Source organism: Palaemon carinicauda, chromosome 21 (assembly GCF_036898095.1).
Source record: "Palaemon carinicauda isolate YSFRI2023 chromosome 21, ASM3689809v2, whole genome shotgun sequence".
NCBI classification, from domain to species: Eukaryota; Metazoa; Arthropoda; class Malacostraca; order Decapoda; family Palaemonidae; genus Palaemon; species Palaemon carinicauda.
Window position 1 is genome coordinate 30,187,426 of NC_090745.1, and position 23,295 is coordinate 30,210,720.

At 40.3% G+C, this 23,295-nt stretch overlaps 2 protein-coding genes across 4 annotated transcripts in view; one reads left to right on the forward strand and one right to left on the reverse strand.

Annotated features, from left to right (window-relative positions):
- Positions 1-18,983, forward strand: part of LOC137615249 (EARP-interacting protein homolog) — a 131,276-nt gene extending 112,293 nt beyond the window's left edge. For all 3 annotated transcript variants that reach the window (XM_068344971.1, XM_068344970.1, XM_068344969.1), the window contains one exon: positions 18,635-18,983. In XM_068344971.1, the coding sequence (XP_068201072.1) occupies positions 18,635-18,806 (172 nt within the window). In that variant the 3' untranslated portion in view covers positions 18,807-18,983. The remainder of the gene's footprint in view (positions 1-18,634) is intronic.
- The window catches only part of LOC137615251 (quinone oxidoreductase-like protein 2 homolog), a 146,767-nt gene continuing 142,376 nt past the window's right edge, over positions 18,905-23,295 (reverse strand). Inside the window, exon 9 of the mRNA XM_068344972.1 lies at positions 18,905-19,839. Within this exon, the coding sequence (XP_068201073.1) occupies positions 19,689-19,839 (151 nt within the window). The 3' untranslated portion in view covers positions 18,905-19,688. The remainder of the gene's footprint in view (positions 19,840-23,295) is intronic.

Here is a 23,295-nt window from a genome sequence, read left to right on the forward strand (position 1 = left end):
CAAGAAGAACTTATAACAAGAAAACAGGCTTTGAGTAACTTTTGTATTGACAACTTCTCCATCTAGCCTATAAACCCTGCTGGGTGCAGGGCACCGTCACTCTGTAATAAAAAGAATTTTTTTAGAGATAGACTGGAGATCAAGTAAACAATACACAAAATTTATAACAACATTAAGTTCAACCTAACTAATTAAAAAATAATAAATCTAGAAATAACTTTTATTTTTCCTAATTATTTCTCCTCATCGTCTTCTTCCTGTGCTAGGGGGCTGAATCTAGTTTTGGTGGTAGTTACAATTCTAGGCTGTTTAGTCTTCCTGACCTTAGATACTCTTCCTCTAGTGAGTTTCATGAACTCTCTGTCTATGTTGGTTATTTCCTCTCTAGGTTCTATCCTTGATTTTACCTTATTTTGTATTTCTTGATTGCTAATCCCATTTTCTACCATTTCATCTATGACTTCTCTGTTCCTTATTTCTAACTGTTCGGAACCACGTCATGACTTCTATCAATTGTTTTCTTAGTTCTTGGTTTTCATTGTTCAAGCTTTCTATTTCTTGTTCTTGCTGACAGAATAGGCATACACTATTACTGTGCAGGTTTGCAGAGCACCCTTCTTTGAAGTCTACGCACCATTTGTTTACTTGGGATTTCGCACATTTGTGCTTTAACTTTAGTTTCTCACTCATGATTAATGTCTCTGTGATATTGTCTAATGCGTATATTTGCAAATCACGGCTAATAACTTTGTATAATTAGTAGCTTTGTGACCATTAGTGTAAAAAACCGGGGGGGTTGGCGATAGTTACCCACCTGCTGCCACATCCGCTTAATCCTGGGTGACTTTCCATCTTTTCTGGCCCTAACCTCCCTTAAGTGCTCCCAAACCAACAGTTAAGTTTCCTCAGAGTTGGACTCACTGATGTGCCGCAGCTCCCAACTGAGCAGCACAAGGAGGAAGACAAATCTCGTCGTGTGTCAACAACTTGCATTACTGGTAAAATGGTTTTGGTGACTTGTTAGTGGGACTTGTGGGAGTAAGAGGCAGAGAACCGATAATGTTTAAAAAGCTACGTAGTAATTTTTGTGTGATTAGAGCATGTATATAAAGTCTACACTAAAGTAGACTTTACATAATTATGAATAAAGACTAGAATCACAAGTAAAGGTGGTGGGGCGAGATGTGAGGATCCTTATGTCTCAAAGCTGTGGGTGTTTGGGGGGTTTGAGTACAGTGATCACTGGCCACTTCGTGGTTTAACTATCGCGGACTTGGTGCATTGCAGTTTTTTTTTTTTTTAATAAAAATTAAAAAATACAGCTGTATTTTGGAAAGCAGCCATGTTTCATCTTTATGCATGAAAGAAACGGCTTCCCGGGCTGCCAGACTAGGAGAGCAGCTTTGCACTTTTACCCACTGGAAGTCAGACAAGGCACATGATTGGTTACCGGCGCGAGATTGTCGAATTAAAGCACAAGTGGATGTATCCTGTGAGCTGATTGGCTGCACATCATCGCATCCTTTCCCAGCATTTTCCCTTGGTGTATCCCACCACTCTGCCAGTCTTTCGTTCACGCTGTACTGTACTGTACTGTACTGTACTACACTACTGTACTCGCGTTCGTAGTGTTCTGTAATTCATTTAACTTTTGTAAAGCCATTAAAATGCCTGCTAAGTGCCGTGCCCCTATGAAAGATCCTTTTAGTGAGCTGAAGAGGAGGAGAAAGATGATGACAAGCACTGAAAAGGTAAAACTTTTAGATATGTTGAAGGAAGGCAGAAGTTATGCCACAGTGGCACGCCATTAGAGCGTGAACGAATCTAATGTGCGTTATGTAAAGAAAGATGAAGTGAACATCCGCAGCACTGCGACAATAACGTTTAACAAAGAAGCAAAACGTGTGGTAACGCCACCTAATAAGCGAATTGTTAAGATGGAAGCTGTATTAGCCTTGTGGATTGCAGATTGTAGGAAAAAAACATGAGTTTGTATACTAATATGATCAGGACAAGGGTCAAGTCTCTCGGATCAAACCTTGCTCAATGGCGACAACAAAGATGAAGCTGATGAAGATGATGCTAATGAACCACAGCATACTAGCACTACGACGAGTGATTCGCCACCTCGAGGATGAGGCTTTACAACCAGCAATGGCTGGCCTCAAAAGCGTGCCTTTGTATGGCGAGGCTGCCTCTGCTGACACTGATGCTCCCCATCGTTACCTGGAGGCTGAATTTCCAAAAATTGATCAAGGATGGCTTGTACCTCCCCAAACAAGTTTTCAACATGGACGAGACAGGTCTTTATTGGAAGAGAATGACATCATGTACATTCCTCTTCAAGGATGAAGTGCGCAAACCAGGCTACAAGGCGCACAAGGACTGAGTCACATTTATCATGTGTGGCAATGCTGCAGGCTTTATTATGAAGCCAGGCCTTATTTATAAGGCTAAACATCCACGGGCCTTGAAAAATGAAAATAAGTCTATTGGATGAATAACGCAAAGGCCTGGATAACTAAAGCCCTGACAGACGACTGGTTCATTCACTGCTTTGTTCCCGAGGTAAAGCTGTATCTGGCTAAGAAGGGCCTCCCTTTCAAGGTCCTTCTCTTGATTGGCTGTGCAGGAGGCCATGCAACAGACCTGCAGTATGATGGGGTGCAGGTTGAGCTTTTGCCCCCTAACACCACAGTGCTTGTACAGCTGATGGATCAAGGGGTCATTCATGCATTTAAGGCACTCTGCACTCATTCCACGATGGAGGGCCTCATCGCAGTAGTTGATGACGACAACAACGAAGAAGGCTTCACCTTGAAAAAGTACTGGCACAAGTACAATATTGTGTCATGTTTGACTAACTTGCAGTAAGCATTACAAGAAATGAATACAGAAACCATCAGTTCAAGTTGGAAGAAAATATGGCCTGCTGTTGTTCATGATTACGCAGGCTTCACTCCTGACGAAATCCATCACTCGGCAGTGGAGAAGAGGGTGACGCTGGCCCACCTAATTAAGGATGAAGGATTCCCTGACATGACGGAAGAAGACGTGAACAGCCTTATCGAGGCCCATTCAGACCCGCTAACTGATGAAGACCTCCTTGAAATAAGTTAAAATAGTGTGCCCGAGTGTACCCTCAATCAAGAAAACTCTACCCCAAGACAGTGAAACACCATGGTATAGAAGCTATGGCACTATCCAAGACCAGAGAACAGTGGTTTAATTTGGAGTGTCCTTTTCCTAGAAGAGCTGCTTACCATAGCTAAAGAGTCCCTTCTACCCGTACCAAGAGGAAATTGGCCACTGAACAATTACATTGCAGTAGTTAACCCCCTTGAGCAAGGAATAATTGTTTGGTAATCTTTGTGTTGTCAGGTGTATTAGGACAGAGGAGAATATGTAAAGAATAGGGCAGACTAATCGGTGTATATGTAGGCAAAAGGAAAATGAACCATAACCAGAGAGAAGGTTCCAATGCAATACTGTACTATCTGGTCAGTCAAAGGACCCAATTACTCTCTAGCTGTAGTATCTCAATGGGTGGCTGGTGCCCACATTAACTTACAATTCCCTTCTTCCACACACCCTTCTAAACTCTGTCACTAATTAACAGAGCATCTTCTCCGAGTCTGCAACTTGTTCAGTATCATCTGCAAACAACTGATTCGTCTCCCATACATGATCACGCTCATCTTTGTTTCAATCCTTGATCAAGCACTTGCGCATTCACCTCTCTTACAGCTATATCAACAAACCTCTCTTACAGCTATATCAACAAACAAATTGAACACCAATGATGACATCACACATCCCTGCCTCAGCCCCACTTTCACTGGAAATCACTCACTCACTTCATCTTCATTCATTCCCTGTCCTAACACATACCTTACTGCCTTTATATAAACTCCTCACTGGTTGCAACGACTTTCCACCAATTCCATATAACCTCATCACATTCCACATTGCTTCCTTGTTAACTCAATCCTAAGGTTTCCCCAGATCCATAAATGCAAAATATACCTCCTTACCTTTTGCTAAATATTTTTCATGTACCTGCCTAACTGAAAAAAATCTGATCCATATATCCCTTACCTCTTCTAAAGCCATCCTGCACTTCTAAGATTGCATTCTCTGTTTAATCCTTAATCCTATTTATTAAAACACTACTATACACATTTCCAACCACATTCAACAAACTAATACCTCTTTGAATTACAACTTATTATTAGTAGTAGGTTGGCCAGGGCACCAGCCACCCATTGAGATACTACCACTAGAGTGTTATGGGGTCCTTTGACTGGCCAGACAGTACTACATTGGATTCTTCTCTCTGGTTACGGTTCATTTTCCCCTTGCCTAGACATACACCAAATAGTCTGGCATATTCTTTACACATTTGCCTCTGTCCTCATATACCTGACAACAATGACATTACCAAACAATTCTTTTTCATCTATGGGGTTACTGCACTATCATTATTTTGTGGCCACTTTCCTTTAGAGGTAAGGGTTGGAGAGATTCCTTAGCTATGGTAAGCAGCTCTTCTAGTAGGACACTCCAAAATCAAACCATTGTTCTCTAGTCTTGGGTAGGGTAGTGCCATAGCCTCTATACCATGGTTTTCCAGGTCTTGGGTTAGAGGGTATACTTGGGCACACTATTCTATCTTATTTCTCTTGCTTGGGCACACTATTCTATCTTATTTCTCTTCCTTGGGCACACTATTCTATCTTATTTCTCTTCCTTGGGCACACTATTCTATCTTATTTCTCTTCCTTGGGCACACTATTCTATCTTATTTCTCTTCCTTGGGGGCACTATTCTATCTTATTTCTCTTCCTTGGGCACACTATTCTATCTTATCTTCTCTTCCTTGGGCACACTATTCTATCTTATTTCTCTTCCTTGGGCACACTATTCTATCTTATTTCTCTTCCTTGGGCACACTATTCTATCTTATTTCTCTTCCTTTTGTTTTGTTAGTCTGTATAGTTTATATAGATATTAATTTAAATGTTGTTACTGTTCTTAAAAATTTGATTTTTCCTTGTTTTCTTTACTCACTGGGCTATTTTCCCTGTTGGAGCCCCTGGGCTTATAACATCCTTCTTTTCCAACTAGGGTTGTAGCTTAGCAAGCAATACTAATAATAATAATCTGCCTTACCTTTGTATTGCAGAACAAAACATGCACACACCCAGACCACTGGTACCATTGACAACATAAAACATATACAGTACGCTCTTGAAAAATCTCGCCAACCATTCCAATACAGTTACACCCCTTTCCTCTAACATATAAGCCCTCAGACCATCCATAACAGGTGTTTTCCTGCTCTTGTTTCACCTAGTACTTTCATCTCTTGCTCTCTTGGAATATTTCTCTCATTCTCATCTCCCATGACTAGCACCTCAACACTGACAACAGCAATTATATTTGCCTCTCTATTATTCACAACATTCAGCAACCTTTCAAAATATTCAGCTCGCCTTTTCCTTGCCTCCTCTCCCTTCAACAACCTTCCATTTTCGTCTTTCACTGTCTCTTTTCATTCCTGGATCCACCCTTCCTTACTGTCTTCACTTGTTTCCAGAACTTATTCTCTTCATACAAACGACCTAATCCCTAACCCCACCTCCAGTCAGCTGTCCCCTGTGCCTCAGCTATCTTACGTTTTACTTCCACATTTTTTTCTATAGCTTTCATGTTTCTTTATACTATTACTCTGCAGCCATTCTTCAAATGCCCTCATTTTCTCTTCCACCTTGATCTTCACTCCTTCATTCCACCCTCATGCTGACTTCAACAATTGTCTTACCATACACATCACTTGCAAGTCCAACAAAATTTCCTTTTACTAAGTGTCACTCCTCTTATAGCTCACCTGTTCCTCTCACTTTCACCCTGTCATATGCCACTTCCAACCTTTCTTGATATTCACTTTTTACCTCTGGTTTTTTCAACTCTTCAACCTTCACTACCTCCCTTTTACATCCCCCCATTCTATTTCCTAGCTCTTTTGCTACAACTAATTTTTCTTCAACCAAAAAATGATCAGACATACCATTACCCTTACCCCTAAACACGTGCAAATCTTTCAATCTTTCAAACGTCCTTCTTGTTATCAACACATAATCCATTAATGCCCTTTCTACCACTCTTCCAATTGCCACTCTTACGTAACCATGTATGCTTATTTAAAACTCTTGAAAACTCTTGTTCAACTTGCATATCTAGCAATCTCTCACGACTCATTTTCACCTGGTATGCCATACTTCTCAATGACATCTACCTCTGTAGCACCCACTCTGGCATTCAAGTCACCCATCACAATTAGATAATTTCTTCTACTGAGTCCTTCTACACTCTGAATTAACTCATTTCAGAATTAATTCAGCTCTTCTTCACTTTTCTCACAACCTGGCCCATACGTACTAACAAAAGCTCAACATTCCTTACCCAGCCCAACCCTTAACCACATAAATCTAGATGACGCCTCCTTCCATTCCATACTTTATCTGTCATCCATTCATTTAGCAATAAAGCCACACCCTCTTGCTTTTCCCTCTTTAAATCCCAGACACGCTACCTCTAACTTCATACGACCTTTTTATATTTGTCTCATATACGGCCAATACATGAACATCCATCTTCCTATTCCAAATCACACTCCCAATCTCAGATCTTTTACTTTCTTATCGAACTACATCCACACCCATTCAGACACCCCAAAGAGTATGGGGAGCTGTCACTCTCCTCCGCTTTCATATCTCTCAGTTAATAACTGTACTGGATGAGGGGATTCCTTGCTGTTACTTAGAATTATTCTAGTCATTGTCTTAAATTCCAACTTACAGTATTTCTCTAGCAGTGTCTTATGAAGTCTACTGTTTTCTTGCTTTTAATACATAATTCATGTCAGTTATTTATGGGCAATTGTCTCCTAAGTTGTTCTTGTGTTTCTAATTTTGATAGTGCACTAAACAATATTGTACATAAATGCACATTTTCTCTTTGGGGTCCTTACTGGATTTTAATTATATCTTCTTTTCTGTAATGGGGTGAAATATTTTCTTGCTTAAAGTAATGAGTTTTCCCTAATATATTATTTTATGTATTAACGCTGGTTATCACAGCCGTGACAAAATCATCGTCAGGCTCTTGACTTGCAAACTTTCTCTACAGTGAGCAATGATGTCATATGTTTACCTGCTTATGTTGATGTTTCAGAGTGTAACTAATAGATTTATATAGATAAAAACTGAAATTTTCAATATTAAACTTAGCCGGTGATCATATAAGCTGCAACTCTGTTGCTCGACAGAAAAACCTACGGTCAAAATACGCCAGCGATCGCTATGCAGGTGGGGGTGTACATCAACAGCGCCATCTGTCGAGCAGGTACTTAGTACTCCAAGTAAACAAAGAACCAATTTTCTCTCTGTCGGGCTACCGGCAAGACCTACTAATACGCTGTTACTAACTGGATTTGTTTTCACAACTATTTGGTGAAGTACACTATTCTAGTTTTGAGCTTTCGCTATGCAGGTGTTTTATCTTCATCTCAAAACTTGAACTCGTTTTGGATAGATTTAATTATGGTGACAAAGAGAGTATGGACTCTCTTTCACTTTTAAATGGCCGACCCTTCCCTTAGACGGAAGTGTGTTTAGGTTTTTAGTAATTTTGCTTAACACGTTATAGATCTATATATTTTATATCTCTCCGCCTTTATTAGGCCTCTTCGATTAACTTTCCATTTATTATAAACATATAAAAATAAATTTTTATGTTTTGTTTATATGCGACCTTTCCTGAGAGTAGGCGGTCCTAACTTGGAACCGAAGTTAATCAACATTGAGCCCGTTATATCGTATTTAGCCTTTAAAGAATTTAAAACTTTTTAAATTTAATGTTTTATGAAAGAATTTCTTTGATAGTCTTCGTACTGTTTTCAAAGATGAACTAACGTTTAGTTTTTTAGACTACGCAGTTGTTGACGTTCAGGACGTTCAACATGCGCTCTATCGTTACGATAGAGAGAGAGTGTATCACGGTTTCACTTTGCAGTAAGAGTAAGTCGATTCTGACGTTTCGTTCATTCTTTCTTAGCTTAAATGTTTTAAATTCTAAATTAAAGGAACTTTTTATTTGGAAAACCTTTCAGTTTTTTCCTTTAGTCAAATAACATGTTTTTTTTTTTGACGATATATAATGGGGCTCTTCTCTTAGGTGCGAAATCAAGAGAGAAAGAGAGAGAGAGATAGAGACGGAGGGAGAGAGAGGAGAGAAAACGTTCCGTTCAAGCGGGTAACGTTGTTCTCGTGTTACTCTCCTCCCTAGTCGCTGTACGGGGAAGAAGGTAAAACGTTTCTAGGGTTTTATTCTTGTCCCCAGGCTATGTGCGGTGAGAGATTGTAAACGTAGTTTACTTGAACTAGTGTTTAGTCTCTTTCCCAGCCACTGAATATTTCATCTTTATATATGTTTTCTGTTTTTTGCTAGTATTAATGAGCTGCATTATACGACTGATTTCGCAATTACTACCTTTTAATGAAGGGTAGAATTGCGTGTTTCAGGTAGAAATCAGTAAAAGTTTCGATTTCAGTGAAATAAGTGCAAAACAGAAAATCGAAGTGATAAAGTGATATGCGCAAAGTGTTACAGTGTTGCGTCCGAGGGTTCGTCTGTTCATGCCTGTCGTTCACCTAGTCCGGGACCTCTTGCAAGCTCCCAAGCCCAGGGGAGAAGTAATGTCGAACGACTTATGGGTTCGTCAGGCCTTGATCAACGAACAGACGTTTCCCTCCGTGGTTTCGGGCGTATCTACCCAAGATCGCCCCACCCACACAAAGACGAGAGAGCCCATTTATTTCTCGTCTGCGGAAGAGGTTTCTCGTAAGACACCATGGACCAAGGTCTCGCAACTTATTAAGCGCAAGTCGGTCCCTTCCGCGCAAGTCCAACGGCCCAGTTGTAGCCACTGGGTCAGTTCGGACTCGCTGCAGTCTTCCGACGACTGCTCACCTCCTATGAGAGGCAAAGCGGTACCGCATCAGGCAGTCACACCGTCTGTTGCCGCACCTGCTCCTGTAGACCCTAAGTGGTCTTTGCTGCAGACCATGCAGTCTCAGTTAACGTCATTGATGCGGGACTTTCGTGCGGAGAAGGTTGACACTGCACCAACCTCTAGCCTACAACCAACACGGTTGTGCGTTCTGTGGACGCTGAGGCGACCTTCTGCCGCACTCCAGCTGAGAGAGTCCCGCCACCCATGCGTTCCAGTGTACCCTGCCAGCCGCATGTTGACGTTCAGTAACGCACGGAACCTTCCGTTGACGTTCGCGAGGTACAACAACAGTCTAAGTTGTTTTGTTTTGACGCGGTGCGTCAACCTCCGCATTCTAGAGTTGTTTTGACTGCTCAGTATAGACAGTCAAAGCAGTCTCGAGTGAACACTGTATGTCCTCACGCACCTGTTGTGGTTGACAGTTCAGTTGTTGACAGTTCACAGACTGTCAAGCAGTTACATGACGTTGCCTTCTGGTCTGCTACTAATGCACCAGTGCTGTATGTCCTCACGCACCTGTTGTGGTTGACAGTTCAGTTGTTGACAGTTCACAGACTGTCAAGCAGTTACATGACGTTGCCTTCTGGTCTGCTACTAATGCACCAGTGAGAGACTCACTGAGATAACCTAGCTTTTATCGGACAAGGTTCCTGTAAATGAGAAAGTGCTGTTCTCCCTCCTACTGATATTCCCTTGAGGACTCTGTCATTTGGAGAGGAGCCTTAAGCTGCTTAGCCTCCTTTGGACTTTAATTAAATCATGATGATTTTTTAAGGATCTTCGTCCGGATCTTGTAACTGCTGCTCCTCGTTCGCCTAAACGTCAGAACTTACACTAGGCCTAGCTACTTCGAAGCCGTTGTTTTTAAGCTAGTGCTCTCTCGCTCTCCTAGAGAGCGTTACGTTGGCTAGGCGACTGGTTTTTGCACCAGGAGGAGTTTTAGGGATACAGCCTTTGATTTCCCTTCTTTTAAACTGGCTTATAGAGCGAGAGTCTGATAGGACACGAGAGAAGTTCTCGGCTTGGGAGTTCATGCCTCTGTCCAGATAGACTTCTCAATTCTGGTAGACTCGCCCTGGCGCCTAGCCAGGAGACGCTCCAAGTTGTTTACAGGTCAACTTCTCAACTTTTGTCGAGCCTTTGAAGTTTTGCTGTACTATTATGTCACACATAACAAGGCTTTCAGGGATGGTAAATGGTTCCGCCTCAGTCGCTAACCCCGTCTGTTGCCACACCTGCTCCCGTAGACCCTAAATGGGCTTTGCTGCAAGACATGCAGTCCAAGCTTGCGTCCTTGATAGAGGACTTAAATGCGGAGAAGAACCTTCTGGCCAACAACCTTCCAACCGGTTGGTTGTGCGCCCTGTTGACGCTGAGGTAACCTACTCGCGTCTGCCAGTTGAGGTGGTTCCTCCTTCTGGCCAACAACCTTCCAACCAGTCGGTTGTGCGCCCTGTTGACGCTGAGGTAACCTACTCGCGTCTGCCAGTTGAGGTGGTTCCTCCACCGATGCGACCCAGTGTGGGTTGCCAGTCGCACGTTGACGTTAAGCGACGCTTGGAGGTGGTTGTTGACGTTCAGGACGTTCAACAACCAGTAGAGGTGACTTGTTGTGACGTAGTGCGTCAACCTCAGCAACCCAGTAGGGTGTTGACTGCACAACCCAGACAGTCTTGACAGTTTCGGGTTGACGCTGTACTTCCTCGCGCACCCATGGTTGTTGACAGTTCACAGAGCCATGATATTGCGTCCGGCTCCGTCACGCATCCACCAGTGCGACCGGATTCAGCGAGTCAGACGTTGCCCACTCCGTTGCCGTTTCCTCATCAGTTTCGGATGAGGAACCCTCTGATGAGGACGTTGCTGAACAAGACGATCAGCCCCCAGCCCTGCTATCCATCCAGAAGATGCTGAAGAAGGAACGCTGCCCAGTCAGGCTGTGGATGAGTCTGGTAGGGACACTGTCATCCGTGGATCAATTTGTGTCACTAGGAAGACTACACCTCCGTCCTCTTCTATACCATCTAGCTTTTCACTGGAAAGAGGACAAGACGCTAGAAGCGGTCTCGATCCCGGTTTCCGGAAAGATAAAGTCTTGTCTGACTTGGTGAAAGGACTATATCAACCTTAGAGAGGATCTTCCCCTGACTGTTCAGACTCCCAACCACGTTCTCTTCTCGGACGCATCGGACGTAGGCTGGGGTGCGACATTAGACGGTAGGGAATGCTCGGGATTATGGAACTCGAGTCAAAGGACAATGCATTTCAACTGCAAGGAGCTACTGGCAGTACGTCTGACCTGGAAAAGCTTCAGGTCTCTCCTTTAAGGCAAAGTGGTGGAGGTGAACTCGGACAACACCACGGCTTTGGCGTACATCTCCAAGCAAGGAGGGACCTACTCTCTGACATTGTACGAGATCGCAAGGGACCTCCTCACCTGGTCAAAAGGTCTAGACATATCACTAGTAACGAGGTTCATCCAAGGCAACTTGAATGTCATGGCAGATTGTCTCAGTCGGAAGGGACAAATAATTCCAACAGAATGGACCCTCCACAAGGATGTATGCAAGAGACTTTGGGCCACCTGGGGCCAGCCAACCATAGATCTCTTCGCAACCTCGATGACCAAGAGGCTCCCAATATTTTGCTCACCAATCCCGGACCCAGCAGCAGTTCATATAGATGCCTTTCTTCTAGATTGGTCACATCTAGATCTATATGCATTCCCTCCGTTCAAGATTGTCAACAAGGTACTGCAGAAGTTCGCCTCTCACGAAGGGACAAGGTTGACGCTAGTTGCTTCCCTCTGGCCCGCGAGAGAATGGCTCACCGAGGTACTTCGATGGCTAGTAGACGTTCCCAGAACACTTCCCCTAAGGGTGGACCTTTTACGTCAGCCACGCGTAAAGAAGGTACACCAAGGCCTCCACGCTCTTCGTCTGACTGCCTTCAGACTATCGAAAGACTCTCGAGACTAGAGGCTTTGCGAAGGAGGCAGCCAGAGCGATTGCTAGAGCAAGGAGAACATCCACCCTTAGAGTCTACCAATCGAAGTGGGAAATCTTCCGAAACTGGTGCAAGTCAGTATCCGTATCCTCGACCAGTACCTCTGTAACTCAAATAGCTGACTTTCTCTTATATCTGAGGAAAGAACGATCTCTTTCAGCTCCCACTATCAAGGGTTACAGAAGCATGTTGGCATCAGTCTTCCGTCACAGAGGCTTAGATCTTTCCAACAATAAAGATCTACAGGACCTCCTTAAGTCTTTTGAGACCACGAAGGAGCGTCGTTTGGTTACACCTGGTTGGAATTTAGACGTGGTACTAAGATTCCTTATGTCAGACAGGTTCGAACCGCTACAATCAGCCTCCCTGAAAGATCTCACCTTAAAGACTCTTTTCCTGATATGCTTAGCCACAGCTAAAAGAGTCAGTGAGATTCATGCCTTCAGCAAGAACATTGGATTCTCATCCGAAACGGCTACATGTTCTACAACTTGGTTTTCTAGCCAAACACGAGCTGCCTTCTCGGCCTTGACCAATATCGTTCGATATTCCAAACTTATCGTATGGTTGGAAATGAACTAGAAAGAGTCTTATGTCCTGTAAGAGCTCTTAAGTTCTATTTAAAAACCTTTACGAGGCCCGTCTGAAGCTTTATGGTGTTCAGTTAAGAATCCATCTTTGCCTATGTCAAAGAATGCTTTATCCTATTTTATCAGACTGTTAATACGAGAAGCTCATTCCCATCTGAATGAGGAAGACCAAGCTTTGCTGAAGGTAAGGACACACGAAGTTAGAGCTGTCGCAACTTCCGTGGCCTTTAAACAAAATAGATCTCTGCAAAGTATAATCGACGCAACCTATTGGAAAAGCAAATCAGTGTTCGCGTCTTTTTATCTTAAGAATGTCCAGTCTCTTTACGAGAACTGCTACACTCTGGGACCATTCGTAGCAACGAGTGCAGTAGTGGGTGAGGGCTCAACCACTACAATTCCCTAATTCCATAACCTTTTTAATCTTTCTCTTGAAATGTTTTATTATTGTTTTTGGGTTGTCCGGAAGGCTAAGAAGCCTTTCGCATCCTACTTGATTTGGCGGGTGGTCAAAGTCATTTCTTGAGAAGCGCCTAGATTAGAGGTTTTGATGAGGTCCTGTTGTATGGGTTGCAACCCTTTATACTTCAGATCCTAGGGGTCGCTCAGCATCCTAAGAGGATCGCGAGGCTCCGTAAGGAAGACGTACTTAAAAAGGCAGAGTAATTGTTCAAGTCGACTTCCTTACCAGGTACTTATTTATTTTATGTTTGTTATTTTGAATAACTGCTAAAATGAAATACAAAATACTTAGCTCATAATAATGTAAACATGTAATGCTGGTCTCTACCCACCCCCCTGGGTGTGAATCAGCTTATATGATCACCGGCTAAGTTTAATATTGAAAAATGTTATTTTTATTAATAAAATAAATTTTTGAATATACTTACCCGGTGATCATATATTAAAGGACCCTCCCTTCCTCCCCAATAGAGACCCAGTGGACCGAGGAGAAAATTGGTTCTTTGTTTACTTGGAGTACTAAGTACCTGCTCGACAGATGGCGCTGTTGATGTACACCCCCACCTGCATAGCGATCGCTGGCGTATTTTGACCGTAGGTTTTTCTGTCGAGCAACAGAGTTGCAGCTTATATGATCACCGGGTAAGTATATCCAAAAATTTATTTTATTAATAAAAATAACATATTACATTACCAACCTGAATAAATTTTCTATATAGTTACATGAACGGATGACATCAGAAGGTTAATATAATAGTGTTTTACAAGATATCAATTACTTCACATTTCTTCAATAAATAGTATTCAATTACTTCACATTTCTTCAATAAATAGTATTTAATATTTTGTGCCCTTTTGTAATATTAATTTAAGTAATGGTTTTTGCATAAATTGCATTACTTTATTCTTTAATTTATTATTCCTGATTCTAACTTTCATTCCTCTGCCCACAGTAGGTATCCCTTATAATTTCTTGCTTTTCACCAATACTACTTATACATCTTGCAATTTCTTTTTATAAATATATGCTGCTTTTCAGGTCCTTTTATGGTGTAACCTTTTATAATTGCTTACTAATTTTTGAGATATGCTTCACTTGCCATAACTCATATATGTGGGATCTGTTATGTAATATGTCAAACTCTCCACTACTTTTTGGCCTCCCTTCACCTAATACTACACAGTATTCTAGAAGTTTTATTCCAGCTGTTTCCAGCTCTTTCTAATTGGGTAGTTGAATCAGTAGAACTTTAAAAGTTCAAAATTGGAGCAAATGTTTTTATGTTGACCAAGCTGACACGAGTCATTTTATAGTTTATATATGACATATCTGTTTTTTATGTTAACCCTTTTACCCCCAGGCTCTTTGGAAATTTCCATCCCTTAACCCCCAGGGGGTTATTTTTTTTTTTTAAATTGATCTAACAGCTTTAATTTTTGTCATAGAGAGGTCAGGTTGGTCTCAATCTCTTGGAAAATGCCTGAATTTAATCAAAAAATTATCAAAAATATGAAAAGTAAAAATTTATAGCATTTTTTTGCAAGGACATACCGGTACGTCCGTGGGGGTAAAGGGATGGGTTTTGTGAAACGTACCAGTACGTCCTTTGGGGGTAAAAGGGTTAATAGTTTATATATGACATATCTATTTTGATGTTGTTACTGTTTTTATAATGATTTATTGTTAATTTGTTCTTATCATTTATTTATTTCCTTATTTCCTTTCCTCACTAAGCTCTTTTTCCCTATTGGAGCCCTTGGGCTTATAGCATCTTGCTTTTCCAACTAGGGTTGTAGCTTGGCTAGTAGTACAGTGATACCTCGGTACTCGACCATAATCCGTTCGAGATCCGTGTTCGACCTCCGATTTGTTCGAGTACCGAATTTTTTTTCCCCATAAGAAATAATGGTATATATTCTATTCCGTTCCCAAGCACTCGAACAGGCCCAAAATATTAATAAAACGTGTACCTAAACAACAATAATTATCTAAATGTGTATGAAATTGGTCAGAAAATCCTATAAAACAATTTTAAACCAATTACTGTACTAAAATAAAACAATTTTAAACCATTTTCTGTACTGTAGTGAACATACCTTTGAGCAGCGGTTCGATGGCATACAGGGATGGATGTGGAGAGGATGGAAGGGGGAGGTTACTGCTTGGAAGGAGAGTCCCCTTCCATGATGTGGCGGGGTAGTTCTCCTTCAGGAGTTGTTTCTCTCTCCAATGAAAGGGTGGGCAGATCTATTTCAGGGGTTTCTTCTCTTCTTTGTCTCTTCTTTGGAGGAGAAACAGGCTTTGATGTAGCAGCTTTCTTTTCTTTTGTGAAAAACTGGTCTATTGTTAATTGTTTCTTCCTCCTCTGCAGTATTCTTCGAAAATGATACATGACACTATCATTAAACATATGCACTGCCCGGTTTGCTACTGCAATTTCTGGGTGGTATTTTTCAGCAAAAGCCTGCACATCTGCCCACTTGGAACAAATTTCATTGATGAGAGAACTTGGAACATCCTCCCTTACCTCATCCTCTTCTGAAGATTCCTGCTCCACAATCAGATCCTGCTGCTGTTGTTGTTGCAGGTGCAACAATTCCTCCACAGTCAACTCGGTAGAATGGCTTTCTACAAGCTCATCAATATCATCCTTGTCGACCTCAAGCCCCAAACTCCTGCCCATGACAACAATTTCCTCAACGACATCAGTGTCATCAGAAATTACAGGGGTAGCAGTGCTTGGACCCGCCTCTGGTTGGAAACCTTCAAACTCCCTCTCTGTGACACATGATGGCCACAGCTTACGCCAGGCAGAGTTCAATGTCCTATAGGTCACACCTCGCCAAGCTTGGTCAATCATGTTAACAGAGTTGAGGATGCTGAAGTGTTCCTTCCAGAATTCCTTTAGGGTCAACTTCGTGTCACTGGTCACTTCAAAACACTTTCTGAAAAGGGCCTTGGTATAGAGTTTTTTGAAGTTTGAAATGACCTGTTGGTCCATGGGCTGGAGTATGGGAGTAGTATTGGGGGGCAAGAATTTGATTTTGATAAAGCTGTATTCTTCTTTCAAGTCATCCTCGAGACCTGGAGGATGTGCAGGAGCATTGTCCATAACCAGAAGACATTTCATTGGCAAGCTCTTTTCAATGAGGTAAGCCTTAACCTGGGGGGCAAACACTTCGTTTATCCACTCAGTAAAGAATTGTCTTGTGACCCAAGATTTAGTGTTCGAGCGCCACATAACTGGTAGTGCACTTTTACAAATATTATTTCGTTTGAACACCCGGGGGTTGTCCGAGTGGTACACTAACAAGGGTTTGATCTTGCAATCGCCACTTGCATTTGCACACAGCAACAATGTTAGCCTATCTTTCATTGGCTTGTGACCTGGCATCTTCGTCTCGTCCTTGGTAATGTACGTATTGGCTGGCATTTTCTTCCAAAATAACCCAGTCTCATCACAATTAAAGACTTGTTGTGCGATCAAATTTTGTTCATTTATGTACCGATCGAATTCCCCCACGTATTTATCGGCTGCAATTTGATCCGAACTAGCTGCCTCCCCATGCCTAGTAACACGATGAATACCTGTTCTATTACGAAACTTTTCAAACCAACCCCTGCTCGCTTTAAATGTAAATGAATCACTTTCACTGGTACTCGGACTTTTCTTCACTAATTCTTCATAGATATGCAACGCTTTTTCACAAATGAACGCTTCACTAACACTTTCCCCGGCCAACTGTTTTTCTTTAATAAATATTAAAAGCAACTTTTCCATCTCCTCAATCACTTGTGGCCTTTGCTTAGTTACCGCCGTAACTCCCGTTGCAACATTCGCCTTCTTAATCATTTCTTTATGCTTTAAAAACGTAGAAATGGTCGACTTCGCCATTCCGTATTCTACCGCTAAATCGGACACTCGTACACCATTCTCATATTTCGCTATAATTTCCTTCTTCAACTCGATCGTTGTTCGCACTGTTTTCCTCTTCTCCTTCCCCTTAACACTCATTACTTTCTTGGGACTCATTATGAAAGCTAAAAAAGCAATTAAAAGCACTGAAAATCACTAAATCACAACGAATGCTGATCGCGCGTTGTCTGAGTGACGCTCTCGAGAGAACTGATGCTTCCCGAACAAGCGAGAGTGGCCGAGATGGCGCGATCATCACAAAGCCCATGCGGTCGTCACGTGTTCGGCTGGTCGAGTACCGAATTTTTGGTCGAGCACCGCAGCAAAAATTTCTCGAAAATTTTGGTCGAACTCCGAATTGTTCGAGTATAGAGTCGTTCGACTACCGAGGTATCACTGTAATAACAATAATAATTATAAGCACTTGTCGGGTTAAGTTAAGAACCCGTGGTCTTGTTATTACTATAAGTAGAAGACAAGAAAAGGCTTTCTTTTATCAAAGGAAATTTAAAGTTACTTACTCAGAAGTTCAGTGCTGTAATGTGGTTGGCTTAGTAACTTTACCTGGTTGGAGTTTAGAAGCATCAGTTATCCATGGAACAGTCACTTTTAGCTGCTGCGATTTATTTTTTTCATGTATTTAAAGCTTCCATACATGTTCAGTTACTTTGTCAAACTGTTTGTTAAATCTCCTGTTTTTCAATGTGTGCAGGGCTAATTTGGCTTGTTCAAATGGCATGAATGGTGGCTTGATGAAACAAGAGTTGTTTGATTTTAGTTTCTGGCTAGTGTGTCAAACTTTTGATATCTTTTTCCTAAGTTGATACCATGCACAGGTGTATCTTAAACGCTCAGTAAGAAAGCTCCCAATAAGGTTCTAGGAGAAGCTTTTTTGAAGCGAGCACACCACCTTGGCATTTGTTGTTAATTTTGATTGCTAAAAGAACAAATTTGTGTGAACCGATAAGAGGCACGAGTATGTTTTTTCAAACTGTGAGCAAACCTTTATTGTCTGTCTCTCATTGTAGCTCTTGCTCAGTTCATATTCCTGCTAAAATTTGATGTAAAATTTGTCTTTTTAAAATATATATTTTTAATGGAAATATTTCACCATTGATTCTAAAAAGGTTAGTGAAAAAAGTCAACCAACAAGGAAATCAGAACCCTGATTAGAGCTGATCTCTTGAAAAGCATGTCTATTAACAGCCAAGTGTTTAGTGGAGTTAGGCTTTCTTCCTTCCAACCTTTCTCACCACTATCCCCTTTGGACAACAATTCCAATATATAATACAGTACACCTCATACCGAAGCCTTAAAATGTATACTAATGGGAGCCTGGAATGGATTACAGTAATTTCTTAAGGGAAAAATTAGTTTAGCATTCATAGACTTGATTTTGGAACAAATTGACGACAAATACCAAGATAGCACTATATTATATGTTTGTTTATGAACAGTTTTATAAAGAACTGCTTCAGTACTATTTTACTTTGACTTGAATCCCAATTTACCTATACTGTACTGTAGAATCTTCAGACTTGAGAACAGATAAAAAATATAAACTTAAATATCTTACTTTTCAGACCTGAGGGCAGTGAAGAGGGAGTTATCCAAATTTATGATGACCATGAAGACTCAGTTTATGCTGTAGAATGGTCTGCTGCTGATTTCTGGACTTTTGCATCTCTTAGCTATGATGGTCGATTAGTTATTAATAAAGTTCCAAGAAGTATTAAGTATAAACAGTTCATGTAGTGCTATTATGTTAAATTTGTTGTAGGTTAGCAAACATTCCATTCTCACGAAGATTGAAAAAGGTTTGTACGAGTTTTCTTTGAAATAAAAATTTGAAGCACACTTGCACCGAATATGTAAAGCTTTTAATATTAACAGATTATAATACATAAATACAATAAATTTTATGATACAAAATGCCTTATCTCTATATTACTCTAAGACAAGAAACATTTAATGTTTTGAAGTGATTAGCAGGCCACTATGTTCTCGGAAGATTCAATTGAACAAATTTACCAAGTGAATAATAGTTGTGAAAAGCAGTTATCTATTTTGTTGATTTAAACAAGCAGGAAACATGACAAACCAAATTACTGGAGTAATATATCTGGTAAAATTTAGATAAGAGATGAACTTGACCTCTGTTACATAAATCAACCATTCCTGCTGCAGTCTCAAATGAAAACCATAAATGGTGAACTTTTCCATAATTAATGAAGTTTGAAAGTTGCCATAGAAAATAAGTGACTAAAAATATAAAAATCTAATTAATGAACACAATGTAAAGGCAGATACAAAATTATTCACTGAATAACAATCTATCATTCTCTTCATGGGATATTCAAATTATAAAATTTATATCATAACAATAATGATTTTGAAACAATTATTTATATAAAATATTCTTATGCCTGTCCATAGTTATTTAATGGCAAGATTGTGCAGTCCTTTTAGAATTAATGAATGATAAGGGATACTTGGCTGTGCTCATTGTTGTCAGTTTTGAAGGATTGTTAGGGTAAATAATAAAATAATCTAACTGTAATTCTAAGTTGTTATTAATAACAAACTCAGAATTCTCTCTCTCATCAAAAAGTGGAATATCTAATGCAACTCATCAATCTATCTTATTTCCAGAACAACCTTGCCTGTAGACTTTCTTTCCCGTAAAAATTCAAAAGCTTTTTCACAGTCTTCGAGTTTAAACAGTGCAGATATGTGAGGTTTGATTAGGCCCATTTCATGCATCTCTATCACATCTTCCACAGCTTGTCTGTAAAAATAAAAGGGAACCAGATTTTACTATACATATTTTATCTCAAGTTTTACATTTATTTTTTTTTTACTTGTAACATTCACATTAATGTATTTTAGATCAGTCGCCAACCTAAAGATAGTCTCAAACATCTAAATTCCAGTCATCCTTATCAAGACCTCATTTTTGGCTCTCCATAAAAAGTGAATACCCTTCACTGAGTAAAAAGCATGGAAATTTTTTATTAAATTTTCAATAATATAGGGCTAATTGTATGAAAAGACATTTACATCTGTCATAGCAATTAAGGCTCACTATCAATCTCAGAATGACAAAATAGGCTCTCCATCTTGCAGTAATGTAATTGGGGACAAAAACCCACAAAATTATTTCAAACATGCAGGAGTAAACATCACACTGAAAATATGTAATACTTAAATAAACTTAAAATTTTCATTGTTTTTTTAATAATTAAACATGAACTTTATATTAAATATTGCATTTAATATTAATACAACAGAAGTTCTCTGATTGTAATTACCTTCACCAACTTCATTGCAATAAAAGTTATGTTTTGATAGGCATATGTTTTTATGTCTGTGTGTGGTTGTGATTGGCATAACTCCAAAACTATTTGACCGAATCTCATGAAATTTGATAGGATGACTGTCTATGTTCCAAGGACAATTTAGCTTGATTTTGGGGGTGATTGAGTTCAAATGTCAAGGTGAAGGTCAAGATCACGAAAAGGTAGAAAATGTCTTCTTGATATAACGTGGTAAATTCCTATCTAATTGGCATGAAACTACTGCCAAAATGTGCATAATTGAATTGACTATCTTGTGATATATAACATGATACAATGATGTCATTACTCTTGTTTGTGTATTTAATTGTTTTTATGTGTCTGTGTTCACAATTAGCATAAATAAAAAACATTTGACCGAATCTCATGAAATTTGGTGGGAAGATTGGCCAGGATACAAGGACAATTTTATCAGATTTTTTGAGTGATTGGATCAAAGGTCAATGACAAGGTCACGAAAAAGTTAAAAAATGTCTTTTTGCCATATCGTGACCAATTTTTATCTGATTTGCATGAAACAAGTGCCAAAATGTTCATAATTCAATTGCCTACCTTGTGAAATATGTGTTTTGAGATCAAATACCCACATCATCAGTTTAATTTTTTGTTGACAAAAGTTGCGGTGGTGAATGTATGCGCTCTATCGAGTGCCCCTTCTAGTTACATGAATGTATTTACCTTCTTTTTTTTAAAATTCATGTTAGTGGTCCGCCAAATTTAGAATTATGCATTTAGTGGTCCGTGAAGTTTGGAAGGTTGGCGACCACTGTTTTAGACAATCGTAGCCTTAGTTATGAAACAAGCCAATTACTTTAATGTATCCTATATGTATATGCAACTGGGCAAATTCTCAGATATTTTTATGACATTAAAACTAAGAATACAATTAGGTAAAAATCCATCTGGTACGTACAACCCACGCATCAGCATTAGGTATTCTTGAATAGGTAATTATGTCAGTTTCAGAATTTATTCCAGTACATTAAGTGTCATAATTACTTAATTTCTTTAATTTTTTCATCAGTAATTTTCTATTGCTCTTCGAAGTATGTGAATGTTGTTATGCCTCCTGTGGCCGCGGACACATAACAACCAGCCGCCCGTTGAGATACTACCACTAGAGAGTTATGGGCTCCTTAGACTGGCCAGACAGTACTACATTGGATCCTTTTCTCTGGTTATGGTTCTTTCCCTTTGCCTACATAGACACCGAATAGTCTGGCCTATTCTTTACGGATTCTCCTCTGTCCTTTACAGATTCTCCTCTGTCCTTTACAGATTCTCCTCTGTCCTCATACACCTGACAACACTGAGATTACCAAACAATTCTTCTTCACCCAAGGGGTTAACTACTGCAATGTAATTGTTCAGTGGCTACTTTCCTCTTGGTAAGGGTAGAAGAGACTCTTTAGCTATGGTAAGCAGCTCTTCTAGGAGAAGGACACTCCAAAATCAAACCATTGTTCTCTAGTCTTGGGTAGTGCCATAGCCTCTGTACCATGGTCTTCCACTGTCTTGGGTTCTTGTTCTCTTGCTTGAGGGTGCACTCGGGCACACTATTCTATCTAATTTCTCTTCCTCTTGATTTGTTAAAAGATTTTATAGTTTATACAGGAAATATTTATTTTAATGTTACTGTTCTTAAAATATTTAATTTTTCCTTGTTTCCTTTCCTCATTAGGCTATTTTCCCTGTTAGGACCCCTGGACTTATAGCATCCTGCTTTTCCAACTAGGGTTGTAGCTTAGCAAGTAATAATAATAATAATGATGACTGATCATGAGTGGAAGGTGAATCAATTGTTTGCGGATGATACGGTATTGATTGCAGACTCGGAGGAGACGCTAGATCAATTAGTGACAGAGTTTAGGAGGGTGTGTGAGAGACAGAAGTTGAGAGTTAATGCAAGTAAGAGTAAGGTTATGAGATGCACGAGAAGGGAGGGTGGTGCTAAGATGAATGTCATGTTGAATGAAGTTACTTGAGGAAGTAGATCAGTTTAAGTACTTGGGGTCTGTTGATGCTGCAGATGGTGGAGTGGAAGCAGATGTACGTCAGTGAGTGAATGAAGGGTGTAGAGTGTTAGGGGCAGTGAAGAAAATGGTAAAGAATAGAGGGTTAGGAATTAATGTAAAGAGAGTTCTCTATGATAAAGTGATTGTGCCAACTTGATGTATGGATCAGAGTTGTGGGGAATGAAAGTGACAGACAGAAATTGAATGTGTTCGAGATGAAGTGTCTGAGGAGTATGGTTGGTGTATCTCGATTAGATAGGGCTGGAAACAAAGTAGTGACGGTGAGAACAGGTGTAAAAATGAATTAGCAGTAAAAGTGGATATGAATGTGTTGGTGGTTTGGCAATGTAGAGAGAATGGAAAATGACTGTTTGCTGAAGGTGATAAATGCAAGAGTCGATGGGAGATGTACAAGAGGAAGGCTCAGGTTTGGGTGGACGGATGGAGTGAAGAAAGTTCAAGGTAATAGGAGGATAGATGTGAGAGAGGCAAAACAGATGCTAAATTTAGGAATGAATGGTGAGCAATTTTGATGCAGTTACGATAGGCCATGCTGCTTCCAATGGTCGCCTTGGTGACCACTGAGGTAGCAGCAGTAGGGGATTGGCATATGAAGCTTTTTGTGGTGGATAACAGGGAAGGTAGGCTGTGGCACCCTAGCAGTACCAAGCAAATTCAGCGAAATCCCTTGTCAGGCTGGGAGGAGGTAAGAGAAGAAAAGTCCCCTTTTGTTTTGTTTTTTGTTGACTACTCTCAAAATTTAGGGAAGTGTCTTGGTAGATGGATATATATATTTTTCAAGTAATCTAAGTTACTTTTAGACTAGTGTGCTGATACAACTGATAACCTTGTCCTTTGTTCAGTAATTAAACT